At 38.9% G+C, this 24,360-nt stretch overlaps 1 protein-coding gene across 3 annotated transcripts; it reads right to left on the bottom strand.

Annotated features, from left to right (window-relative positions):
• Positions 1-5,656: 5,656 nt before the first annotated feature.
• On the bottom strand, positions 5,657-23,016 carry HSD17B7 (hydroxysteroid (17-beta) dehydrogenase 7). 3 transcript variants are annotated; one of them, XM_011996090.1, is made up of 9 exons: positions 22,871-23,001; positions 20,828-21,031; positions 17,157-17,249; positions 15,851-15,965; positions 13,731-13,925; positions 10,206-10,310; positions 9,423-9,479; positions 8,251-8,349; positions 5,657-5,868 (listed from the first exon to the last, which is right to left on the bottom strand). In XM_011996090.1, the coding sequence occupies exons 1-9, from the start codon at positions 22,903-22,905 to the stop codon at positions 5,746-5,748; spliced, it is 1,026 nt and encodes a 341-aa protein (XP_011851480.1). In that variant the 5' UTR covers positions 22,906-23,001; the 3' UTR covers positions 5,657-5,745. The 3 variants fall into 3 exon arrangements, 2 of the variants coding, with proteins under 2 accessions (XP_011851480.1, XP_011851481.1); XR_001007809.1 differs by lacking the exons at positions 5,657-5,868; positions 8,251-8,349; positions 9,423-9,479; positions 10,206-10,310 and having other exon boundaries at positions 13,832-13,925; positions 15,851-15,939; positions 22,871-22,974; XM_011996091.1 differs by lacking the exons at positions 5,657-5,868; positions 8,251-8,349; positions 9,423-9,479; positions 10,206-10,310; positions 13,731-13,925 and having other exon boundaries at positions 15,625-15,939; positions 22,871-23,016.
• Between the last annotated feature and the right edge of the window lie 1,344 nt (positions 23,017-24,360).

Raw genomic sequence — 24,360 nt, forward strand, 5'->3', positions numbered from 1 at the left:
TCAAATGTGGAATATAAATGATAGTTATAAATAGAGATCACTTTGCAATCAAAGATACAGAGAATATAGAATCATTTTGACTGTTAAATACAGCAGAGTGGGATAGTGTTACTTCCTAGCCTAAGAAAGAAAATAAATCCTTGCATAGCCTATATCTAAAGCATCATCTGTGTCATCTACCCACATTTAAACCTATTTATGAGTCACTAACAAAAAATGTTTCTCGAACATCCAGTCTCTGAGATTTTTCTTTTCCACTATAAACCGCTCTAAAACCTCCTATAATTCCCTTATTTGAAATAGGAGTCAAATGAGACAGTGAGGAATAACCTCCAGCAATGGTGAGATGAGCTCTCTTTAACCCAGTGGATTACTCTCCATTTTCAACAGTCCTTTATGTATATTGTCATGGTTATTAAACATAATAAGTAAACAAGACTTGTCAGATAATGAAATTTGTTCACATTTTCAGGTGCCAGACAAGAAATATGGATTACTGTGTGGAGTTCCATTAGTAGGAATAAGGCTCATTCTACATTCTTGTTGTTCTTTGTATTTTTTGTTTTTCATGAGAAGGAATTGTATCAGCACAAGGCAATATTCTAACATGACAATGACAGCAGACAGAAACTCAATAAACTCTTGACTTGGTACTGCAAACACCACTTCAAATTAAGATCGAAATTGTGATAGAGTTTGTTTGTTTTTTTTTTTTCAATATGGCTGTAACAAAAAAAGTTGATTAAGGCTATAAATGTCAAGGAGCATGATACCTTTATTAAAATAAACCTTTGTTTAATCAATTGTTCATGTATTTATTTATACAACAAGCAGTAATCGAGTGCCTACTATATGCCTTGCACTAATAGTAGAGAAACAATGTTTTTAAAAGTCCCAATCATCTTGGAGCTTATACTTTGGTAGGTTGAAAGGCAATAGACAAGATAAGTAAAATACATATGTTAGATAGTAATAAGCAGCAAAAAGGAAAAAAAAAAAAGGTAGATAAGAAAGATGAGAACATATGAGGGGCATGATGAAATTTTAGACTGGGTGACCAGAAGGCTTTGCTGAGAAGTGAAGCAAACAAAATGACGGGAAAAAAAAAAAATGTTTGAGTTGACAACTACAATAACCACCATCCCCCATGCCCAAGAAAACAACTACAAGGGAGAAGAAAATACTAACCCAATGAAACAGAATTAAATATCCTTAAACAAGCATTTGGCGACATTAAAAAATACCATGCATCAAAAATTTTAAAAACAGAAATAGACAAAGAACAGGAAGAAATAAAACAAAAACTGATTATACTCAGGAAAGAAACAGAAGAAAGTAAAATCATACAGAAATAAAGATGGAACTAAAAAGTGCAGAGAAGTCTTGCTTTTAATTATAGCAACGTACCCCACCTACAGACCATCCTTCCTGAAGAACAACTATTAACTGTGGACAAAAGGCAAAAAAAAAAATTACCTTAGAATTCCAAAGAAGAAACAACAGCAGGCACAGTGTGGAGGAGAGCCCATGAGACATTCACCAAAGCTGGCCATATCCTGGGCCATAAAACAAACCTCAACAAATTTAAGGGTAGAGAAATCAGACAGAATGTGTTCTCCGACTATAATAGAATAAAACTGGAAATCAATAACAAAAATACAGTCAGAACTCAATAACAAGTTTTTTAAATCTCTAAAAATATGTATATTAAACAACATTTCTAAGTAATTCATGAGTAAAGAGAAAGTATCAAAGGAAATTAATAAAAATATGTACAACTTAATAATGTGTCAAAAAATCTGGCATGCGGCTAGAATAGTGCTAAGAAGAAGTTCATAATTAAGCTTTTACAGCAAGAAAGTAGAGAAAGAAGAGCAAAATAAATCTAAAGCAAGCAGAAGGAAGGAAATAGAAAAGATCTGAGCTGAAGTCAGTGAAATTGATAATAGGAAAACAATTGGGAAAATTTAGCAAACAAAAGTTGGTTCTTAGGAAAATACCAATAAAATTGAGAAACTCCTAGCAAGACTGACAAAAAAGAAAAGAAAAAAAAGAGAAGATACTGACATCAAGAATGAATTAGAGAACATCATTACAGATCTTGTAGCCATTAAAAAGATACTACTACAAGCAACTTTTATGCTAATAAATTTGAAAACTTAGAAATAATTGACCAATTCCTTAAAAAGCACAAATGACAAAAACACAAGATAAAACAGAAAATCTGAATAGTCTTATAATCATTAACAATTACATGCATAATTTTCAAGATCCATAAACTAAATCTCCAGGCCCAGATGGTTTCACTGGTGAATTCTACCAAATATTTAAAGAAGAATTAACACCAGTGTTACATAATATCTTCCAGAATACAGAAGATGAAAGAACACGTCAACTCATTTTCTGAGGTTGCTATCGCCAAATAACCAAACCAGTCAAAACCAAAAAAAAATACAGGCCAATGTCTTTCATGAACTTAGACACATAAATTCTCCATAAAATATTAGCAAAACAAATCCAACAATGTTAAAAAGAAATGATTTGTTTTTGGTAAAGACAGCATCCCACTATGTTGCCCAGGCTGGTCTCTAACTCCTGACCTTAAGCAATCCTTCCACCTTGGCCTCCCAAAGTGCTGGGATTACAGGCATTAGCTAATCCACCCAGTGATTTTTGTCAGTAATCTATTGTCTCCAGTTGTTTTTGCAAGTTAGTTTCTTTGGTTCTCTGCAGTTTCACTATATCTAGGTTTTTCTTTATCTGTGTCTATCTTGTTTGGAACTTGCCATTTTTCCTGAATCTAATGATCATGGCTTCCATCAATTCTAACAACAAAAAGAAAAAAGGAAAAAAAAAAAAAAAAAAAACCTCAGTCTTCATCTCCTCAATGCTACCTCTTTCCCATGTTCTCAGTTCTTTCTAGAATGCTTATTAGAAGCATTTGAGATGTCTCACTCTATCATTCACATGTTAACTTCTATATCCTCAAAACCCAACAGTGCCTGGCATGTGGTCAGTGCTCATCTGTGGAACGAATGAATTATACTAAACCCATTGGAAATCAAAATAAATGCACCAGATCAAGGCAGAAATCAGGCATCTGCTGAAATCCAACTTCCTAGCAGTTGAATCTTTAACCTACTACTCCAGTCAGATACAAAAAGAGTTAAATCTGGGATTGTTTAATGAAAGGAACCAATTGTACAGGTACACCCTTTGGGAGTGTGGGAAGGGAGTGCTCCCTGTTTTGAGGAAATTGGATAAAATGGCTCAGAAAATACGTACAGAACCAACCTAGGGACACATCATCAATGACGTGAAATCAAGATTGGTTCATGTTTAAAGTTTCCTTTTGGGTACTTAATTTGCATTGGCTGTGCACCTACTAGAATATTATCACAATTCTGCAAGGTAGGCACTGGCATCAATATTTTATGTAATTAAACTGAGGTATAAATTGAAGTAACTTGCCCAAAGTTATACAGCTGGTCTCGAACTCCATACAGATAGTTAACTGGCTAAATCCAAATCTGATCCAAGATCTGCCCAGCCCTAAAGCCCATACTCCTCCCACCACGCCCTGCCACTTGATCAGATGCTGCCTACTGGGTCAAACTTGGAAAACTGAACCAACTCTATCAGATAGGAAGTCATCACTTAGTGCCTTACATTATAGTGTTTGAACCATGACATTCTGGCTTATCAATCTATAATAAAAATTATTACAATGTGTTAAAAAGCTCTTTATTCATTCACATATATTATTGCATTAAAGGTTCACTCCATACCCATGAGTAGAAGCAGCAAAAAGATAACCACTCCACTTTACATATGAGGAACCTGAGATTCACAATACATAATGTGCTTCTTCCAAATTGACAATGTGAGTGAATGGAAGAGTGAAAAACAGCTCGATTTCAGGTCAGCTTCACCCTTCTCTCCCAAAGACAGTGGACACAGTGGTGTGCAGCTCTCATTTTCACTTATAGAATGTTTATAGAAAACCTTTAACAACAGAATTAGAGAAACTAATCAAAAACTTCATAAACTGTGAAGAAATTATATATCATCTTTTACTTTTGTTAACTCATTCAAAATTTTACTGACTTTAGATTTCAGGCATTACATTGGTTATATTTACAGTAAAAGTATATGGCATTTTATCATTTTTTTTCATATCAAGTGAGGCCTGGGGTGTGGTTCTTTGAAAATTTATAAAGAAAAAATTTGCATAATTATCTGATACATGTAAACTAAATCCTCACCACTTTCCTCTACTACTATAGTGTACCTTACGCCAGCAGTTACCCAATTAGAAAATTTTATCGAAACTTAATGCGAGTGAGTAATTTCTTGTTGCAAGTTTACAACTATTAAGATATGATCATGAAAATAGGTTGGTCACTAATAAACAAATTTGTAAATAGTGTTAAGGATCAGGCCCAATATTAGCATGAACTCCCTCAGAATCAATAAAAGATATTTTTTAAACAAAAAATAATTCAAGTCACCCAAAAATGTATCTATTTCGTTTTTGTTATTAACCACATGGACACCACATGAGGATTGTTAGGATTCTAACAATTTTAAGATTGTCAGAAGCAGCATATGGAGGAAGAAATAGTGCAAAAGAGCTAAAAACATTGCTCGGAAAGCAACAAAGTTCCGATTGCCACTCAAATAGTGGGCAGTACTTCCTTTTGCTGGGGGCAGGCCAAAGAAAAGAGCAGTGTGTGCCTGTGTCACAATTATTCAAGTCCACCTCTTGTCCCATGGAGCACAGCTTAGACCCCAGTTGACAGAATAATATAAACAGATATTCTGTTGGGTGACTTGATTTTATTTTTACATAAAATCTTTCAGAAAAGAACTCTAATAATTTTGATGTGATACCATTCTAGAGAATAACTAATATTTTTACTTTATCGATTTTTAATTTTAGAGATGGAGTCTTGCTCTGTCACCCAGGCTGGAGTGCAGTGCCGTGATCCTGGCCCACTGCAACCTCTGCTTCCTGAGTTCAAGCGATTCTCCTGTCTCAGTCTCCCAAGCTAAGATTACAGGTGCACGCCACCACACGCGGCTAATTTTTGTATTTTTAGTAGAGATGGGTTTTTGCCATGTTGGCCAGGCTGGTCTCAAACTTCTAACCTCGTGATCTGCCCACCTCAGCTTCCCAAAGTGCTGGGATTACAGGCTTGAGCCACTGTGCCCGGCCCAGTCTTTTTCTCATATGCATACAAGCATGCACACATACACATTCTCGGAGATAATTCCAAAAGGAAGGAAAATACAGTCATAGTTCATAGTTTATTACAAATGCATATTATCCAACATGATAGAAATCCACGTGCCCCAGAATGTACAAGAAGGTATGCAATGTTCCAGAGTATCATTGTCAGTTCTGGTTTTTTTAATATATATATATGTGTGTGTGTGTATATATATGTGTGGGTATATATATATATATATAAAATATACATATTTTTTGAGACAGGGTCTCGCTGTCACCCAGGCTGGAGTGCAACGGCACAATCTCAGTTCACTGCAACCTCCGCCTCCCAGCCTCAAGAGATCCTCCCACCTCATCCTCCTGAGTAGTTGGGACTACAGATGCATGCCACCACACCCAGCTAATTTTTTTATTTCTTTTTGTAGAGACAGGGTCTCACTATGTTTCTCAGGCTGGTCTCGAACTCCTAGTCTCAAGTGATCCTTCCGCCTTGGCCTCTCAAAGTGCTGGAATTACAGGCATGAGCCACTGTGCCCAACCTGATTATCTGTCTTTTGAATAGTGACCCTAATGTGCTTTTCCAGTTCCAGTAACTTTTGATAAAATTTTTCAGCAGTGTCTTCATCTAGGTCCATCTGGAAAAGAAGCAAAAATAAAGATGTCTAGAAAGGAAAATTAAGATGAATAGTATTTGTATAAAAGAAAGTCATTCAATATATGAAACAAAAAGAAAGGAGGCAGCAGGAAAAGGCCATGGTGGCAGACACGTGGGGACTGTCAGGAAACTGAGAGCCTGAAGACATACTAAATGTCAGTCTCAGTTCCAACACTCACCAAACCCACTGATGCTTCCCTTAAACAGCAAGACTGAAAGATCCGCGTTTTGCTATCTCCCCCAACTTCTATATGCCCAGGAAACAGAAGACACCAACCAACTGTGATATCAAAGGACAAAACAGAAAAATCAAGAGTTTCGTGAATTTCTAATGGCTACTTACTTCCTAATATCCATCTGGCTTAGTAAAAAAGCCCTGGTTTGAGCTGGGCTCACGGCCCTCTAGATAAAAGATGATACTTCAGCCCCTGTTGAAACAATGGGTGCCAGAGCCATGAGACTATGTTCTGGCCAGTGAGATGTAAATAATACCTGTAGTCTCTTCAAGAGAAATAAAGCATCCCTTTTTTCTTCCCTTCTTCCATACCACTCTCCAGCCGCAGGCCTGAGGGCCACGCCCTAATGGCCAGGTGGTGACTGCAAGGAACTTGGGTTCCTGACAATTTGTGGAGCTGCCATGGCAGCCTGAGACTGCCTCTCTCGTAAATGCTTTTACAGGCAAGAAATTTAAGATTCTATCTGGTTCAATCCATAATTATTTTACATTCTTGTGTTTCATGCAGGAAATCTCGACAGTATGTAAAGGCAAACTTTCAGCCCTTTTAAAATAGCGATATCCTTTTTTCAAGCCAACACAGAGCCTAAACTTCAGGAACAGCCTCTTTGTTCACAAAACTGAAAGGCTAAAAATTAAATAAACTTTTGAACATTTTGAAAATAACATTTATTTTCAATCATGTTAGTTTTTCCATAATGGAACTGGAAGAAGCATTACAGAACTCTTCTAGTTCAACCCCATCTTTTAACAGAAGAGAAAGCTGACTTACCCAAATAATCAAAGGTTAAAATACTTTCTTCAATGCATTTCCATAAAATGCTAATGAGTATGTCAGTTTGTAGAATTAAACATTTTTTCCCTTGATAAACAAATCATTCCCTCTAAGTTAACAGACAGTAAGTTCAAATACACTCTGCTAGCCTAAAGTAAGTTATTAGTTTATAATAGAATTCCCCAAAGGGATGTTACAGGTTATGTAAAATTTGGTTTAAAAAAAATTCATGGTGAGGAACCGAAAACAGCAGGATTAAATATTTCACACACATTTCTTAACTGTTTCAACTTCTCACAGCCTTTACTTTGCTGATGTATGCTGTACAAGTCTCTGAAAGAGGGGAATGTAATATGAAGCATGGTTCAATTTTACTTGCTACAGGAACTGCTTCTTGCAAATCTTCTCAAGAAACTAGTATCCCACAGAATGTATTTTGAAAAACCTGGAAGGTTCACTTTTAGTGAACAGATAGCACAGGAAGCCAAGTGCATGGCTCCCCTTTCAGCTCATGCTACTAACAGACGCCAAGATCGATGCCAGTTACTTGACTTACCTAACAGTCACCTCAATCTTATTTTATCTTAAGCTAATACCTCCTCACAACAGGCTGGATCGTGGAAAATCGAAGGCTGAAATAAACCTTAGTCATGACAAAAGTATAACAAAGTACTTCTCTCAGTTTAAAATAAATGTTCTCATTCCCCAGTATGTAACTCTATGTTTGATTTCATTTTAGATTACACCAAGTCTAAAAAACACAGTACTGATTTGATTTTTTTTCTGCACATTATCCTGTTCCTCTTCAAAACACCAATCTATTAAAGCTGATAATTGTCACAAGCAGAATTGAATACTCAAAGGGAAGTTAAGTTCACACAGAAAAACACTTCCTATTTCATCCAACTTGCAACGTATTTACTGAGCGTCTACCATGTGTAAGGCAGTCCGCTAGGAAATGGGGTATGACCCTCCTCCTCACAGAGCTTACATTCTGACAGAGGAACCCGAAGGTGAACAAGCATGATCTGCAACAGGTACAGGATGTCAAGAAAGCCTACCACAGAGGCACCCAGGCCTGGTCTACAGGGTCACTAAAGGCTATGAGATAAGCTAATCTGAAGGATGAGCAGAAATTAATCATCAAGAGGCTGAGAGCAGCTTAGGTCAGGAGAACAAGATGTGCAAGAAACAGGAGAGAGCAGGACGAAATAAAATCAGGCCAGTGTGATGCTGGTGAACAGTGAGTACTCAGAGAAGGGAAGCTGGGGGGCTGAGGGGCTGGTCAGGAACACGGGCTTAATTCATCAACCCAGCAGCAAACATCAGTGCAACAACGTAAGCACATTTACCTTCTGGGTCATAATGTAATTTCTTCCAAAGCCAGTGGTGGCACTGAGATATTTGATCAGAGGATTGAGAGATTCGGGCTTTTGGTGGAAAAGCCATACCTGGAAAGGAAGGATGTGTCAATGATTTGTTTCTTCTGCCCAAGGTGAGTGAGGCTGGTGGAGATTCACAATCAGCACTTTATAGAGCTCCCCAGACAAATTATAAACATCTTCTCAAATATCATCAGTGAACGGTTTAGCAAATGTATTGAGAACTAATTAAAATATAGTTTAAAAGCACTTGCTTCTATAATCAATTTGTGTTCCTACAATAAACACATTTATTTCTGTAACATTTACCAAAACAAGAGCATCAAAGCCAATTCCATTTATGTTTTCCTTAGCTAATTTCAATTAAGTCAAGATTTAATAATCTACTAAGTACTACAGTGCTAGGTCCTTAGGTTTCCAAAGTGAATAGCAAAATTCCTGAAGGAGCTCAATGGAATGAGGGAGACAAACATAAAGAACTGACTCAGATACAATGGGTTTTTAATGTAGGACAATTCTGATCCATTAGTAGAGGCTGCCTCTGGAGCTCTGGGTTGAAGAATATTCAGAGACACCACTTGCGTACAACAGAAAGGAGTATTATAGCCCATTAGTAATGTCTGCCATTGATGAGGAAACACACGCAACCCATTTCCATGTGTGATTTAAGGAACTCAACTGGCTTCCTAATAAAATAACAACTTGATCCTCTAAGAAAGGGAAGAAAATCTTCATAGAGGGGAATGGTGTTGAACTTTGTTATCTTGGCTCTTGACCCACAAGATGCTCTTTCTCCATGGGAAATCACGGACTGATTGTGCAGTCATCGTCCTGCTTTGCCTGCCCCTCCAGCTTTCCACTGCTCTGTCTCTCCTCCAGCTGCTGGTGTATCCTGCCTCTAAAGAAGTGTTTTCCCTATAGTCATGGTGCCCAGTGCCATGGTAAATGTCAAACTTGCAAACTTCACTCCTAATGTTCTGCGCTTAGCCTTATAGTCCGCTTTAGCTCCAAACAGGACCTCGATTATTCACAGAGCTTATTCTCTTATTATCTCTTCTGTCGAAATTATTTCTACTACGAGTGAACCTGTAATTCACATCTGCTAAGCCATCATACAAGTTATAAAAACTTCAGTAACATACCAGCGCTTCTGTTCCATTGTATGGTGTCAAAGTGAATGCATTTGCAAAAAAGCGAAGCTGCAGAAAAGAAAACAACAGTTATTTTTGTGGTAGTTTAGAATACAGTCACAAAATAATTATTCATTTAAATATTAAAAAAGAAAACTTGCCTTTCTGATTATAGAACATTTTTTAAGTAACAAAAAATAGAGGTCAAAAAAGAAACATCACTTAATCTCCATACTCCAAATCAACCACTTTTAACACGAAGGTCTATTTACTTCTGATCTTTTCTTTATGCCTGCCCTAAAGGAGAGATATTTCTTCCTGAGCCCTAAAGGGAGAATCATTTCCTAAAAATAGCATTTTTCAATGTGTGCCAGAGAAACGATGGTCCTGCAAGATGTTCAAATCACGAAACAAAAATATGGTTCTATAGTTACATAATGTACAATTATCCCCTTTTTGGGAACTGTTAATGCACATGACCACTTTGAAAACTTAGAGAAGTCCAATTTAACAATGTTTAACATGGGTTTTCTGAAATTATATGATTACAGAACTCTTGGGATCTGTGGTGCATGAGCAATGAAACATTCCTTTAAAGAGAAGTGGACACTCAAATGGTGGTGTGGCAGTAATACTTAGAAATATAAAGCAGAGGTTTCACATTTAGTAAGTTCAAAACCTCAAGTTAAATGGCATTCAGGTTCATTCCTTAAATCATTTCCCAACCCTTAAACACATCTTCTAGGTCCCAAAAAGAGATTTTATGAGCTAAGAAAAGAAGTATTCATCACTTACTAGCAATATTGCCGGCATCAACAGTGTCCATATAAAGGGAGGCAGAATTCCATATGTCAAATTGGTCAGTGCTGTACCTGGACACACCACATTGGAATACAGACCCTAGGAACAGACAGGGGTAGCAATAAGACTTTAACTTAATGTGTATTGACTCAGTCCAGCTACATGCTAGTTAATAAAAGAGGTATGTACATGAGCCAGAAGTCAGGTAATAAAGAATTTACGTTTTGAGTTGTCTCTGAAGGTGGGTAAAACATTTATGTTGAAGAATCATGTATTAAGAGAACCCACTGTGAGAGGCACCCAGGATGTAAAAATTAGTAGGACAAAGTCTCTATTCTCATGACCTTGCAGTATAAAAAATAACCAATCTTCAAGCTGGGGGAGAAAAGCAGGGCCTGGTTATCTGAGTTTTCCCTATTATTGGCTTAACTGAAGATCAACTTTTCAATAATCATGAGCATTTACGATTAAAGGATGTACAGAGTACAGTCCTTGCATTCAAGAAGTTTCTGGCCTAATAAATAGACAGTTAAACCTAAAGTATGTGTCTGTTTCCCTGCAGGTACATAAGACCCATACGTCTAGCTTGAGGTGGGTGCTCCCGGCATCAGGCTGTATGTGCTGTCACTTTCTCCAACTGAAGATCTCTAAATCAGGTCCTTAGCCTAGAACTCATTTTAGAAAGTTCCACCCTATAAAGAGAGCCCCAATTAACACAGAGCTTATTTAATCTAAAGGGTCCTAAGTGATCTATAGTTAAGCCCTGGAGCCCTGGGACTATCATGAGGATAAGTCTTAGCTCGTGACCTTTTTCTAGAGGATTGCTGGGAAATCAAGGGGACTCTCAGGGATGGTTGATCCATGTCAGGCAATGCCAAGACTCTGCAGCACCAAATAAAGGAGGAAAAGCCTCCAGGTTCTGTTGCTTAGGGTGCTATCTGTTCATTGAACTGTCTGTTACAGACAGAACCTGAGAATCCCCTTGATTTACCAACAATCCTCTAGAAAAAAGTCAAGAGCTAAGACTTATCCTCATGATAGTCCAAAAGTTTTTCCTAAGAAAATAATGTACTCTGCCCCCAAAACAGCTAAGGAAAAGTTCTTATTCTAGGAACTACCTAGGAACACTTGTGGACTATTCTGTCCTAAATGAAGAAATCTTCAAACTAAAATCCAGGGTTTCCAACATATATAATTTTCTGATGTTGAGAGATAGAAAAAGAAAGAAAGAAGAAGACAATCTTAACCAAGACTGTATCCTTCCATTTGTTTAATTATAGGGATTAAATTGTGATGATCCTGAGTATTTCTATATGGCTTGAGTCGGGGAGGATGCATGGATGATTCAAGTCTATCAGGCAGTCTATATAGAACCTGACAACATTTCCAGTAACACAGGGCTTCAAAAGGAATACTGTAATGTCATTCTTTCTCAGCTGCTTCTTTCCTCATAAAGGCCAGGGAGAAAAAGTCATTGGCTGAGAACCAATCTCAACAGATTTTACAAGCAATAGCTAAATGTCCCTCTTTCATAAAAGATAGAATCCCAAACCTTACTTGATAACTGAGACTTAAATAGAATCCCAGACCTTTCTATGAAAGGAAAAGCTAATCCCTCTAAAAGGGAGTTCTCAGAGTACCAGGAAGCAGTTGTGACAAGTTTTTAAACGTCTCAAGAAACTTCGGAAGGAGGTGCACAATGGGGCCAACATGCTGAGTCCAACCTGCAATATTAACAGCCTATACAAGAACACGTACAGGCATCTGCAGACCACATGCACCAACACCTACACATGTGCACACACCCAAAAAATACATGCACAAACACATGTGCACACACCCACAAAACCCATACACGTACATATGAACCCCCTACACATGGGTAGGCACACAAATACATATCCACGCTCAAGCATATCCACATGTATGTATTTGTACAGACACATGCACACACAAACTCACATTCTGAATACAAAGCACTGCTGTGAGTGCTTCATCCAGATCCCCTCAGTCCATCTTCCCAATAAATCTGTGAGGCAGGCACTATTACTATCCCTATTTTTCACATGAGGAAACTGAGGCATAGGGAGATTAAATAATATGCCTAGGGTTACAAAGAGTCAGGATTCAAATTCAGTCCTAGAAAGTATGCTCTTAGCTTCAACTTTATAAGAGGCATGATTCAGGCTGGGTGCAGGCGCTGTAATCCCAGCACTTTGAGAGACTGAGGCAGGCAGATACCTGAGATCAGGAGATCGAGACCAGCCTGGCCAAAACAGTAAAACCCTGTTTCTACTAAAAATACAAAACGTGGGTGTGGTGGCACATGCCTGTAATCCTAGCTACTCGGGAAGCTGAGGCATGAGAATCACTTGAACTCAGAAGACGGAGGTTGCAGTGAGCTGAGATTGTGCCACTGCACTCCAGCCTAGGCAATAGAACGAGACTCTGTCTCAAAAAAAGGGGGGGGCATGATTCTAAGAGCCAGATCACAAAATACCACCTGATAAAGGTAGCCATTCCAGAATAAGCCAGGTCTAGACTATCACATAAGGCTTATATTTCTATGTCTAATTCATGATCCAAGAAGCTCCCTTGAGGGAAAACATAATTCTTGATCATCTTTTTATTTCACTTTTCTCCTCAACCCTAAACCTGGCCCAGTGCCCTAAACATGATAAGTCTTTTATAAATGTTAGTGAAATTAAACTTCTCCATAGCCCCATACTCATACAACACTGTTAATCAAAGCAAACAAAAGAAAATGTCCAAGGGGAAGACTGGAGATTTTCAGGTAAGAATTTAGACCTGGGCAACAGAGAGATAAAAGAAGCAGTAAACTGCAGACCATAGTGGCCACAAGGACTCAGTATGACCAACAAGGGTCACCATCCCCTGTAAAACATCCTATAAACTGAGATCCTCATAGAGACAGAGCTCTGGAGTCTTACCTAAAACCACCACTATCCAGAAGGTTTTATAACTACTTCACTGTCCTATAAACATCTGCTATGACAACCACTAGGAGGCAGCATGGTGCAGGGGGAAAAGTCCAAGCCATAAAGTCAGCCAGCCTCGGGCTCAATTTTGAGCTCTACCATTTACAAGTTGTGTGACCATCGGGTAAATGACTTAAGTTCTCCGAGATTTAGAGTCCTCATCTGAAAATGGTTATACTTAAACCCACCTCCATATAATGAGGCAGGTATTTAATAACACACACAGATGAATACAGAACCTGAAACACAGCAAGCACCAAAACAGTAGTTATTATCACTTTTAGTAGTGTCACTCTGTTAACATAAGTTAGAATTCCTGAAGAACCACAGAATGATGAATGAACTACCTGTAACTAAAATGTCAGGAGCTAATTATCTCTGCCCTAACATTTTCGTATACACCAACTATCAATCTAAACTACAAAAGTTAGTGGAAAGCCAGCTACCTTACTAGGAAATCAATAGTAGGTAATTAAGAGAACCTGCCCTGCCATTTCCATATCACTGAGATGGGCCTTACCTGCTGGTTGAAGTTCCTGTTCAAAGCCACACTCAGAAGGTCAGTGGCATATTTGGAAGAACTGTAGGGCTCCTTGCCTTTGCTGTGCTGGAAGTCGTCGAGGCTGAAATTAGATTTCCTTGCATTGCGAGACGATGTCCAGATGAGCTGAGATGGACTGTCACTGTGACAAAGGAGAGGCTCTAGTTCCCGAATCTGGGTGAAAGAAAAAAAAAAAAAGAACAAAAAAGTATTAAAATATACTGGCAGAATACAGATAACAATTTTGAAACCACTGTACATCTATACTGAAATTGAACAATTAGGAGGGAGGATGGTGGGAGTCAGGTTTGTCACTGTTGAAGTGAGACATCACAAATAAGCATGGGGAGGAAGCTAGAATGATCTATATGGTAAGAGATTAGGGTCAGAGACATCAGTATTAACTAGTTATCTAAAAGAGACATGAATTAGTTACATAGAAAAATATTTATAGATATGCATACATACATGAGTTAGTACGCTAGTATGCACACACATATCTCTGTAGTCTATTAGCACAGAGGGTTTAGAAGACACTGATCTCTCAGTAGCAATAAGCACCCAGATCTTGGTTTCTAATAACCATTCTCTGATAAAAGAAAACATATGTCTTTAGAAAAGTATCTGATTCTAGGACTGAACAAGGAAACACACAAGATGATTCTGAAGCATCTTGTGGTGCCAGATAGTAAGAAACTGCTCAAAATGAAAGCTAAAACAAAAACAGAAAACCACAATGATGGGGGTGTGCCAAAGAGATACAGGAGCCAACTGAAAGAGCTCCCAGTGGTTAAAAGTGAAAACATTTGAGCAAGAAAATAAAATAGTATTTATAATTTCAAAGCAGGAAATACATATTCATGAGTCCATGTGGAAAAAATAAATGACTGAATAAAGACATAAATAAAAGAGAACAGACAAATCTCCCTTGCAGAAAAAATCCAAACAATTTCTGTAGATAACCCACTCTCTTAAGGAGGTAAAGCATTAGCCAGTATGCATTGGCTGCACATAGTAACTTTCTTTCTTTTTCTCTTTTTTGAGACGGAGTTTCACTCTTGTTGCCCAGGCTGGAGTGCAGTGGCATGATCTCGGCTCACCGCAACCTCTGCCTCCTGGGTTCAAGCAATTCTTCTGCCTCAGCCTCCCGAGCAGCTGGGATTACATGCATGTGCCACCATGCCCGGCTAATTTTGTTTTTTGACAGAAATGGGGTTTCTCCATGTTGGTCAGGCTGATCTCGAACTCTCGGCCTCAGGTAATTCGCCCGCCTTGGCCTCCCAAAGTGCTGGGATTACAGGCATAAGCAACCGTGCCCGGCCCAACTTTCTTTCAAAAAGTAGAGTATGAAAGGGGAGAAAGAAAAAGTAACTTAACAATGGAGAAACCTGACAAACATTACTTCAAGCCAGGAGAGCAAGGTTAATATCAACACTGAGAAGTCATACTGATAGAATACACCCTTGATATGATATCATGAGAATGTCACTTTACCTCTGTGACATTTCTCCCAAAAACCACATTCTTCAGTCTCACCATGAGAAAAACATCAGACAAATCCCAATTGACAGTCTACAAAACACTAAGCAGTACTCCTCAAAACAGTCAATGTCATCAAAAACAAGGAAAGTCTGAGAAGCTGTCACAACCAAGAAGAGCCTAAGGAGACATGACTGCTAAATGTAATGGGATCCTAGAACTGAAAAAAGACATTAGGCAAAAACGAAACCGGCATAAGTGTGTACTTTAGTTAATAATAATGTAGTAAAATTGATTCATCTATTTTGACAAATGCATCATACCAATGCAAAATGTTAATAGGGGAATCTGGGTGTAAGGCATACAGAAACTCTCTATATTATCTCTGCAGTAATTCTGTAAATCAAAAACTATTAGTACACTTATTGAAGAAAAATCTACTAGGAAAGCTTCCAGAAGTATTCCATGCTTACAATAAACAAGCCAAATGCAATCAAGAAAACTCAAACATGAGATTAAGTCAGTTAACTGGTTGCTCAACTATAGCAATGCCCCGTGCCCAGAGCTTTACAGAAACTATCACACCAAATACTAGCTTATTAAGCCCACAGCTTTTTTACCAGGATAAAATGGCCAAAGACATTGGTCTCAAACACCTCCTGAAGTCCATCAGCAGTGATCTTATCACCCTGGGTCAGCAGGCCTTCAGCTGTGGAGAACATATGAATCACTTTTCTGAAATAGCAGAAGATAATTGCATGACTTTTTAAAGCTTCTTTAACTGGAAATGCTGAAAACACTTCCCAACCCATCCCCCCCCCCCCCCCCCCCATAAACTATACCTCCCTTGATTCTGTAATGACAGGAATAAAAATACCTGTTTCTCAGACTGGATTATTGCATTAAATGAAATGCCAAAGTCCCTCCTTCCCCCGACTAATTCACAGAAGTACTTACACACGTATAGCTCACACTACCAATAGGAACTTGAGTCTCTCAACAATCTGCTGCTAAAACTCTTTACCTCTTCCCCAATCAAGTTACAGGTAAACTGTTCTAAACGAATAATAAGCTATGCCAAAGGGAAAAAAGTCTTCCTGTGTATAAAGTAGGTTTAATTGCCAAAAACAAAGTTAAACAGGTTGTTTTTTTAACTGGGAATTCTTCAAACATATTAATATAGTGTTCTGCTGTGAGGTCAATTCAGTAGGTCAAGGCCAACATGGAGACAGACAGAGAGAGAGAGAGAGAGAAAGAGAAAGAGAGAGAGAGAGAGAGAGAGAGAGAGAGAGAGAGAGAGAGAGAGAGTCTGTCTGTCTTTTAATGAAAAAGAAGTAAAGCAAAAGTACTGGTATAGTAAGTAGCACATAGTAAGAATGCCTATTTATGAGTAAGTGTACTGGGTCACAAAGTAAGATTTATTCCTATAAATAAGAATTCTCCCGGTTGTGTTTCAACATTTTTGAAATTTTTGAAAGCCACTACACTAATGTGTAATGAGAATTTCCCAGGAAGACATTAGTTCTCTGCATTTCCCCAACCTACTGGTCACAGCACCTGACATACAACTGGGAAACAGTTCAAAGTAGCTTTCCTGGAAGTTGGAGTCTCTCTGAGAACTCTGCCTAATTTCAAAATGTTCTTGCTAATAGGCATATCCAGGCAGACCAAAAAATGATCTTCTAAACCATTCAACCATTTAGAATGTACTGGGACTTAGAATACCATACAAAACAGAACTTTCAGCACTCCCCACAAAAGAGGATTGCTTTTCTTTCATGATATGGTTGCATCATCTCCTTTTTCTATCTTCAACCTTTTCAACGACCCCTTACCTTTCATCCCCCCAACTTAACACACCAGCAAAACTAGGCAGAAAAATGAACACATTCCTTCCAATCAGTTCATCCAGAAAATGGAAATTACCTTGAAAAGAGGCCAAAGAAAAGTGCTTTGATATTTAGCTGTGGATTAGGCATGATCCCAGCATTTAGATATATACAGTCTAATCTCTGAAACCTGCAAGTAAACAACCAAACGAGATTGTGAGTTGCAAGTAAAAGCATCAGGTCAAGATTGTGCATTCTATCTCTAGAGTGACTAGAATCAAGGAGGCCTAAGAAAGACAAAAAATACTTTTTAAATTAATAAATTAGCCACAGCAAGCTGAGAAGAATTTACAGTACATTAAAGTTACAGCATTTCTTTCTCAACAGTTTTTCTTTAGCCACAGTAAACATCTGAGAATTCTTTCTTTGGTAGTGGCTTCAAACAGAATCTGTGGACTTTAAGTAAAACCTCTGATCAATAATTCCTTCCAGCTCTGTTCTCTCAATAAGGAACTGCAGCAACCCTCTATCTGTTAAACCCACTCCACTCTCCTCATCTTACAAAGTCTCTTGCTTTTAAAAAAAAAAAAATCCACATCTCCTCTGGTTGATAAGTAAAATTTATATAATACTGATATTCACCTGACTTGATCTATTAATGTTGAAATCTGAATGCCAAAATATATAATAAAACAGAAGATCCATGTGAAAACCTTTCAGTGTTCATGGACAAGTCCTATGTATCATAAAATAATGAAAGTTCATAAGAATACAATGAGATTGTAAAAGATGAATCGGGGTAAGATATTCTTGCTGGGCTCCCTCCTGAATACTTGTCATGGAAGGGATATGAAATGATGAGTTGAAAAAGCATTTTCAGTTTTAAACGTATGTAAGCCTTCATCTAGATGTACTGGTTTTGAACTAGGTTCAAGGCAGGTAAAGCCTGCTCTCATGATACTCACAGACACCATAAATATTCAGAATATCTCCTAGAGTTCTATGTACCAAACTGTCTCTGACTAACCCAAGACATTAAGAGCCACAGCTTCTAAAGTTAGGACCCTGAACTACATGCATGGTCTTCAGTACAGATCACATACAAGTATTTCTTCATCAGCCTATAAATAATTGACAAATGACTCAAATTATTAAACTGACCATTTAAAATGCTGATATTGTTACCATCAGTTCATCACATAAGTGCCACAAAGATAGTGTGAGTTCATCCATTGTTGCTTGTTCTATTACCTTATTTGCCAACTTTTATCTAAGAATATTAACATATTTGGCTAGGAACAGAGAGGAAATGTTTAGTAAAGACACCAAATTAAGCTCTGGCTTCAGTAAAATGGCATACCACTCATCGATAAAATAATTGACACATTGCTCTAATATGGATAAAACAGAATCACTGTTTCTTACTAGTTTTCATCTGCACATATCTAATAGAAGACAATGCTACAGATAGAAAGACCAGGTGTCAGGGATGGTGCTACTTGAGCCTTTAGAAGGAATCTCAAGCTCTCTTTAGCTCTAGTTGACTTCAAGCTTAGAACTGAAGAGATCCATTTGAGCCACTGAGTGCAGTTTCTTGACATAAGCAAGAATCTATCTGGACACTTTCATATATTCCATATTTGTGAATATCATTACAACCATCATTTCCTAAACTTGAATAACACCAACCATCTCAAAAAAAAAAAAAAAAGGCTGTTTTGTGGACTAAAAAAATACCTCAAAACTTCACTACAATGCTGATGACAGGTAGCTGGGACAACTTACTGGTACCACAGCCTCACTGCCTTGAATCTGTGCTAAGTTGCTAAATATCTTACAAAATAGTAAATTATTAAACTTGTGATAAAGTACCGAATATCTTGAACCTTTGAAGGCATTCGGGAATAGTCAGTACTATAAACGTTAAAACTTTAGGTCTCAAAAGTAAACTGCATCGGAATGGGCTATTATTAACTGGGAAATGAAGGTTCTTTTCTTCCAAATAAGAGAATATAACAAAATCTAAACAAATCAGGTAAGAAGCCAGCTGGCTAAGAAAGTTTGGGAAAAGAATGCCTGTAAACATGATTTAAAAGTCGTAACTTCTCTCAACTTCATAGTTTTTATCTCCATAAGGACATTCAGTATACAGTTTCACAGCCCTGGAGACTCTTAAGTTATGGAGGAGTAGGGGATATAGAATATATCACAATTTATGTGAAAACAGAACCTAGAAAATCTCCTCAGGTTTTTTTTTTTTTTTTTTTTCTTTTTTAAGATGTGGCAGAAAACTCTAAGAGCTCAGCAGTACTGGAGAGAGAAACCACATTTACAAAGGACTAAGGCCACACTGAGAAGAGCCAGAGCGAAGAAAACTAGCTTTCACTTTGTAACTGGTGCATTTGGAAGAGGGAAATGCAAATTATTATCAATTCACATAAAATACAAAGTATTTTTCTTCAGCAAATGTCTTCATTAAGAAGGGCTTCCTTGTTTCTACCCATTTCATTTTACTGTCCAAGGAAACAAGGTAGTTATTTGTCTCTTAAGTGCCTCAATACTAAAATATTTGAAAATTAATTATTCAAGATAGTCCTAGGGCGGCATAGACTAGTGCAGGGTTCTTGGCCTCTTTTCATCATACATTCCTCCTAAAATTTAAAAACAAACAAATAAATAAAAAGCCATCTCTGCCCAGAAAAATGCATTGTGCACCCACATGCAATTTTGTGTTCACCTGCAGGGGAGTTATACGTTATACTCTATAAGTTATACTCTATTCCTTCACATACCAACTGTTGATCAAATGTCTATTACATGCCAATTACTGTGAAGGTGTGAACAAATCTTTACTGGCCTAGGGAAAAAAATACCCCTTAGGAAGCAGGGAGAAGCCCTGGGGTCTTGGACTCACTCAACTAATATAAGATTGGATGACCTTCCTAGGGACATTACCCTTATTTCTGTGTCTCAGTTTCTTCACTTGTTAAATGTCACTACTTGCCTTATCTACTTAATGAATTCATTATGTGAAGGAAAGATGTAAAAAATGAATTCAAATGTCAAAAGAGTTACCTTAACGTAAGGCAGTGCAACTGATCACACATCAGGATGTACTTATAAATTAGTCTCCATGAAATAATTATGATCATGATTGAGACTGAAAATGTGGTACCAGGCACAATGGCTCACGCCTGTAATCCCAACACCAACTGATCACACATCAGGATGTACTCATAAATTAGTTTCCATGAAATAATTATGATCATGACTGAGGTTAAAAATGTGGTACTGGCCGGGTACAATGGCTCACGCCTGTAATCCCAGCACTTTGGGAGGCCGAGGTGGACGGATCACAAGGTCAGGAGTTCGAGACCAGCCTGACCGACATGGTGAAACCCCATCTCTACTAAAAATACAAAAATTAACCAGGCCACCGTGGTGGTGCGTGCCTGTAATCCCAGCTACTCAGGAGGTGGAGGCAGGAGAATCACTTGAACCCAGGAGGCGGAGGTTGAAGTTAGCCAAGATCACGCCATTGCACTCCAGCCTGGGTGACAGAGCAAGACTCCATCTCTTAAAAAAATTTAAAAAAAAGAAAGAAAATGTGGTACTGAGACACAATGGGTCACCCTATACAGATTTCCTCAACATAACTGCTTACACTGCACCTGTTTCTTTTTAGGTTTTTCTTTCCTCTCTTATTTTATTAAGTGTTATGCTGCACAATCACGTAAGAAAAAAAAAATCCATCAGCAAGAGATATACCTTTGCTTAAGTTCCTTGGAGGCCCGGAACACGGACTGCAGGTTGCTGATATCCACCTGGACAATGGTGACCTCAGCAGTGGGGTGAGAGGCCAGCAGAGAAGCACGGACAGCTTCTGCCTTGTTCCTATTCCTGCACGCCAAACACAGATGAAGCTCATCATCTTCCGCCAGCAGCCGCTTGCAGAGGGCCAGGCCAATGCCACTGGGAAGACAATTCAGACACAAGATGTGGGTTATCTGGGATGGCATCAGGTAGAGGCATTTCTCTCTGGTTCAGAAAACTGTGTCAACTTGACCTCCACTGAGAAGCCCAGAAAAACATAAAAGACTCAACAATTATTTAAGAATGGAGGAATCCTCCACTCCAATAGTCACTTGCTTGAGACACAGTCTAGTTTGTGTTTTTCTCATTTTGAAAAACTTCAATGACACAATAACTGGACTGAAAACAAGAGTTGTTCTTTAGTTTTGCTATTACTGGGCTTTATCCTGCCAGTGGTTTTCATTTTGTACTTATTATGCCACTCATGAGAATGATTTAATATATCACCAGTAAGGGCTGAAAAGAGCATCTTATTAGCTGTTTCCTATGTGCATCTTTACTTTGCTGTCTAGGCTCCTCAGGGGCAAGGGCTTTACCACCTATTGGTATCATAAACCCCATAAGGAGCACCAGAAATCTCCGATAAAGGAACAGATGAATCTTTCAGATGAGGCATCAGTAACATGGCAGGATGTACAAATCCCTCTCGACAACTATGATTAAATAATAGAAAAAGAAAGAACTCAACGTGATTATGTAGAAGGTAGGAATACACTAAATATTAGATGAGGACCAAGAAAAGGGAAGCAGGGATGAGTACAGCATTTGGAGACAAAGAACTTCAAAACCAACACTGTAAAACCGCATAGGAGTGGTGACATCAGTCAGATCAGCCTGGCTGATAGCAATGAAAAGTTGGGTAATAATTTCTCTTTCATGACTTAAGCTGATTCCAGGAAAATATATTAATAGTTAAAACCCAAAAAGAGCCTGGAACCATCAGTAATCTGTTAGCACCAACAACAAAGCATCAAAAACAGTTATTTGTCCTCACATGAGAACAGCAGGTATTTAATATATAATTGCACATATCACAATATATGTAAAAGAAACAGACAAAATCAATTCTGACTTATTTCAGTACCTTCCACATAAGAAGCACCAATCAACTGTTGAAGTCACTTGAGAGGGTATGCTACAAAGTTGCCAACTGCAGACACCTACCAAGCTGGCTTAGTTAATATGCATGTGGTTGAATAATTGAAAGTGGATCAATCTTAAATGTTTAACATGTCCTCTATCTTAATCATTTAAAAATGCCAAATGCAACTAGTAGAAAAAATGGTTTGATTGGCTTCATCCTCTACACATTTTTCATGGAAGTGCAAATGACAGGTAAGAGGCTGAGAGACTAAGTGAGCAACCCTGGAATTATTATGAGCTAGTTATTCTGCACCCCAACCATGCCTTCATATGAAAAGGTTAACTTTCTCTGGGTTTCTGAAGAGTGTGTTAGCTCTCTAGCACTGAGCTAAATGGAAGGGGATTGTTTTTTCTCCACAGTCCTAATGCTCATGGGTGTTCAAATTTGTAGGCAAAAGGATTGTACAGACAAAACACCTGTAGTATAAGACATGATCACGTGGTCAGGAGCAAACTGCTGGGCACTGACGATCAATACGAATAGCAGGCAAAGATGGAAAAGGGGCGGAGCCCGCGTGAGTACCCTATTCCCTTGATAACCTCAGGATCATCACTGCCACACTCATCACTTACTGATGTTCTAGTTTTCCTTTTCACTGTCATGTTTAATACCAAGTACCAGTTACTGAGCACCTCAAGAGGCCGGCACGCTCCACACCTGCTGCAGAGACTCCGGGAAACCTAGGCAAAGCCAGGGGCGGGCGCTTCCGGGGTCCGTTCGTGAAAGGTCGCAGATCCCTGCTCTCTCGGACCCCTCATCCGCTGCCACCTCTGCCAACCCAAAGGAGGCCTCACCTGCTCGCGCCGGTAATCAAAACCACCTTTCGCATCTTCGCGCATTCACACTTCCAAGCAGTGAAGCAAACGCCGCCGCTGCTTTCGGAAGTCCTAAAATTTCGGGCAGCAGCCGGGCCCACCTCACCCGTCACCAATCAGAGTACGGCCACGCCCCGCCTCCCGTTGCGTCATCGAGTCTGCGCTGATCCCGCCAATCTCAGTCCGCCAACCGCTCCCTGCCCTCGGAGTCGGCGTCGGGTGAGATAGGCCGAGGGGAGGAGCTGCGTGACGCAAAGCTCGGAGCCATTTCAGGCTCTTCTCGCTCCGCCTCAGCGCAGGTGTCCGTCACTGCCGCGTAGGGCTTATTGGAAGCCGGATCTTTAATCCTGGTGGGCGTGTCACCCGGCCTAGCTCTTAGGAGAGGAGTAACACGCACTGGGTCTGTGCCCTGGCGTCTGAGATTGGCACTTCATTGCAGGAAGGCCTCACGGTATTTGCACCAGTACTCATTTTAGAGAAAAGGTTTGAGTCTAGGAGCCAGAGTTGGGCGACTATTATTTAATTTTCCACTCCTTTTTGGATGTATAGATCCAGGCATTGTGCCACTTCACAGCCCAACTTCTGATCCCAGACCTCCTCCTCTAAAGAAACTTATTTGAGAAAATGAGCACTGATTTTGTTAAGAATTTTATGTAGAATCATGCGTAAATTACCAGTATTCAAAAGTTGGAATGTGGCGTGGAATCAGAATCTCAGAACTTCATTAGCGAAGTACTGAGAATGTGTTGTAACCTCCTATATCAGTGCATCTCAAACTGTGCTGAAGGGCCTGTTTGTGTTTCCAAGCCATCCCAGATGGGTGCTTTTAGAAAATACAGAAAAAAAAAAAAAGAAGTGCTAGAAAAAGAAAAGCAAAAGGCATACAAAACACAAGCCCCGATTTTTTTTAATTAGATTCAAGACTTATAAAAATACTCTGCCAAAATGAGGCAGAATAGGGTTTGGAGGCAGGGTACTTAAGGCCAATTCGTGTTGACTTCCTAGAGCTCAATCTAGGAAAAACAGCAAGGGCTGGGAGTAGGGATTCTGAGACCAATTGGTGCTGGCTTCCCAAAGCTGGATCAAAAGGAAAACACCTGGTTCTGGGGGCTGGAAAACTAGGGCCAATTAACACCAACTTCCTAAAGCTAAAGAAGGAAAAACCCCATCTCCCCACCTCCCAGTAGCAAAGGATCAAAGGCTACTCTCCCTACAACCTTCTGGTCCCAGACCAAACTGAGGGTTGGGCTGCTGTTTTTCAAGGTCCAATAACAAGATGCAGATGAACTGGGGAAGAGGAGAGTTCTTATTTCTGTAACCGGTTACAGGGAGAAGGCCTGGAAATTATCGCCAGACCAACTCAAAATTACAGTTTTTCAGAGCTTATATACTTTCTAAGTGATCTGTCTACCTGTAAGTGTGCATTTATCTAAAGACATAAGTGATTAACTTCTTTTAATCTGTAACTA

This window comes from Mandrillus leucophaeus, unplaced genomic scaffold, assembly GCF_000951045.1.
Source record: "Mandrillus leucophaeus isolate KB7577 unplaced genomic scaffold, Mleu.le_1.0 Scaffold502, whole genome shotgun sequence".
Classification (NCBI taxonomy): Eukaryota; Metazoa; Chordata; class Mammalia; order Primates; family Cercopithecidae; genus Mandrillus; species Mandrillus leucophaeus.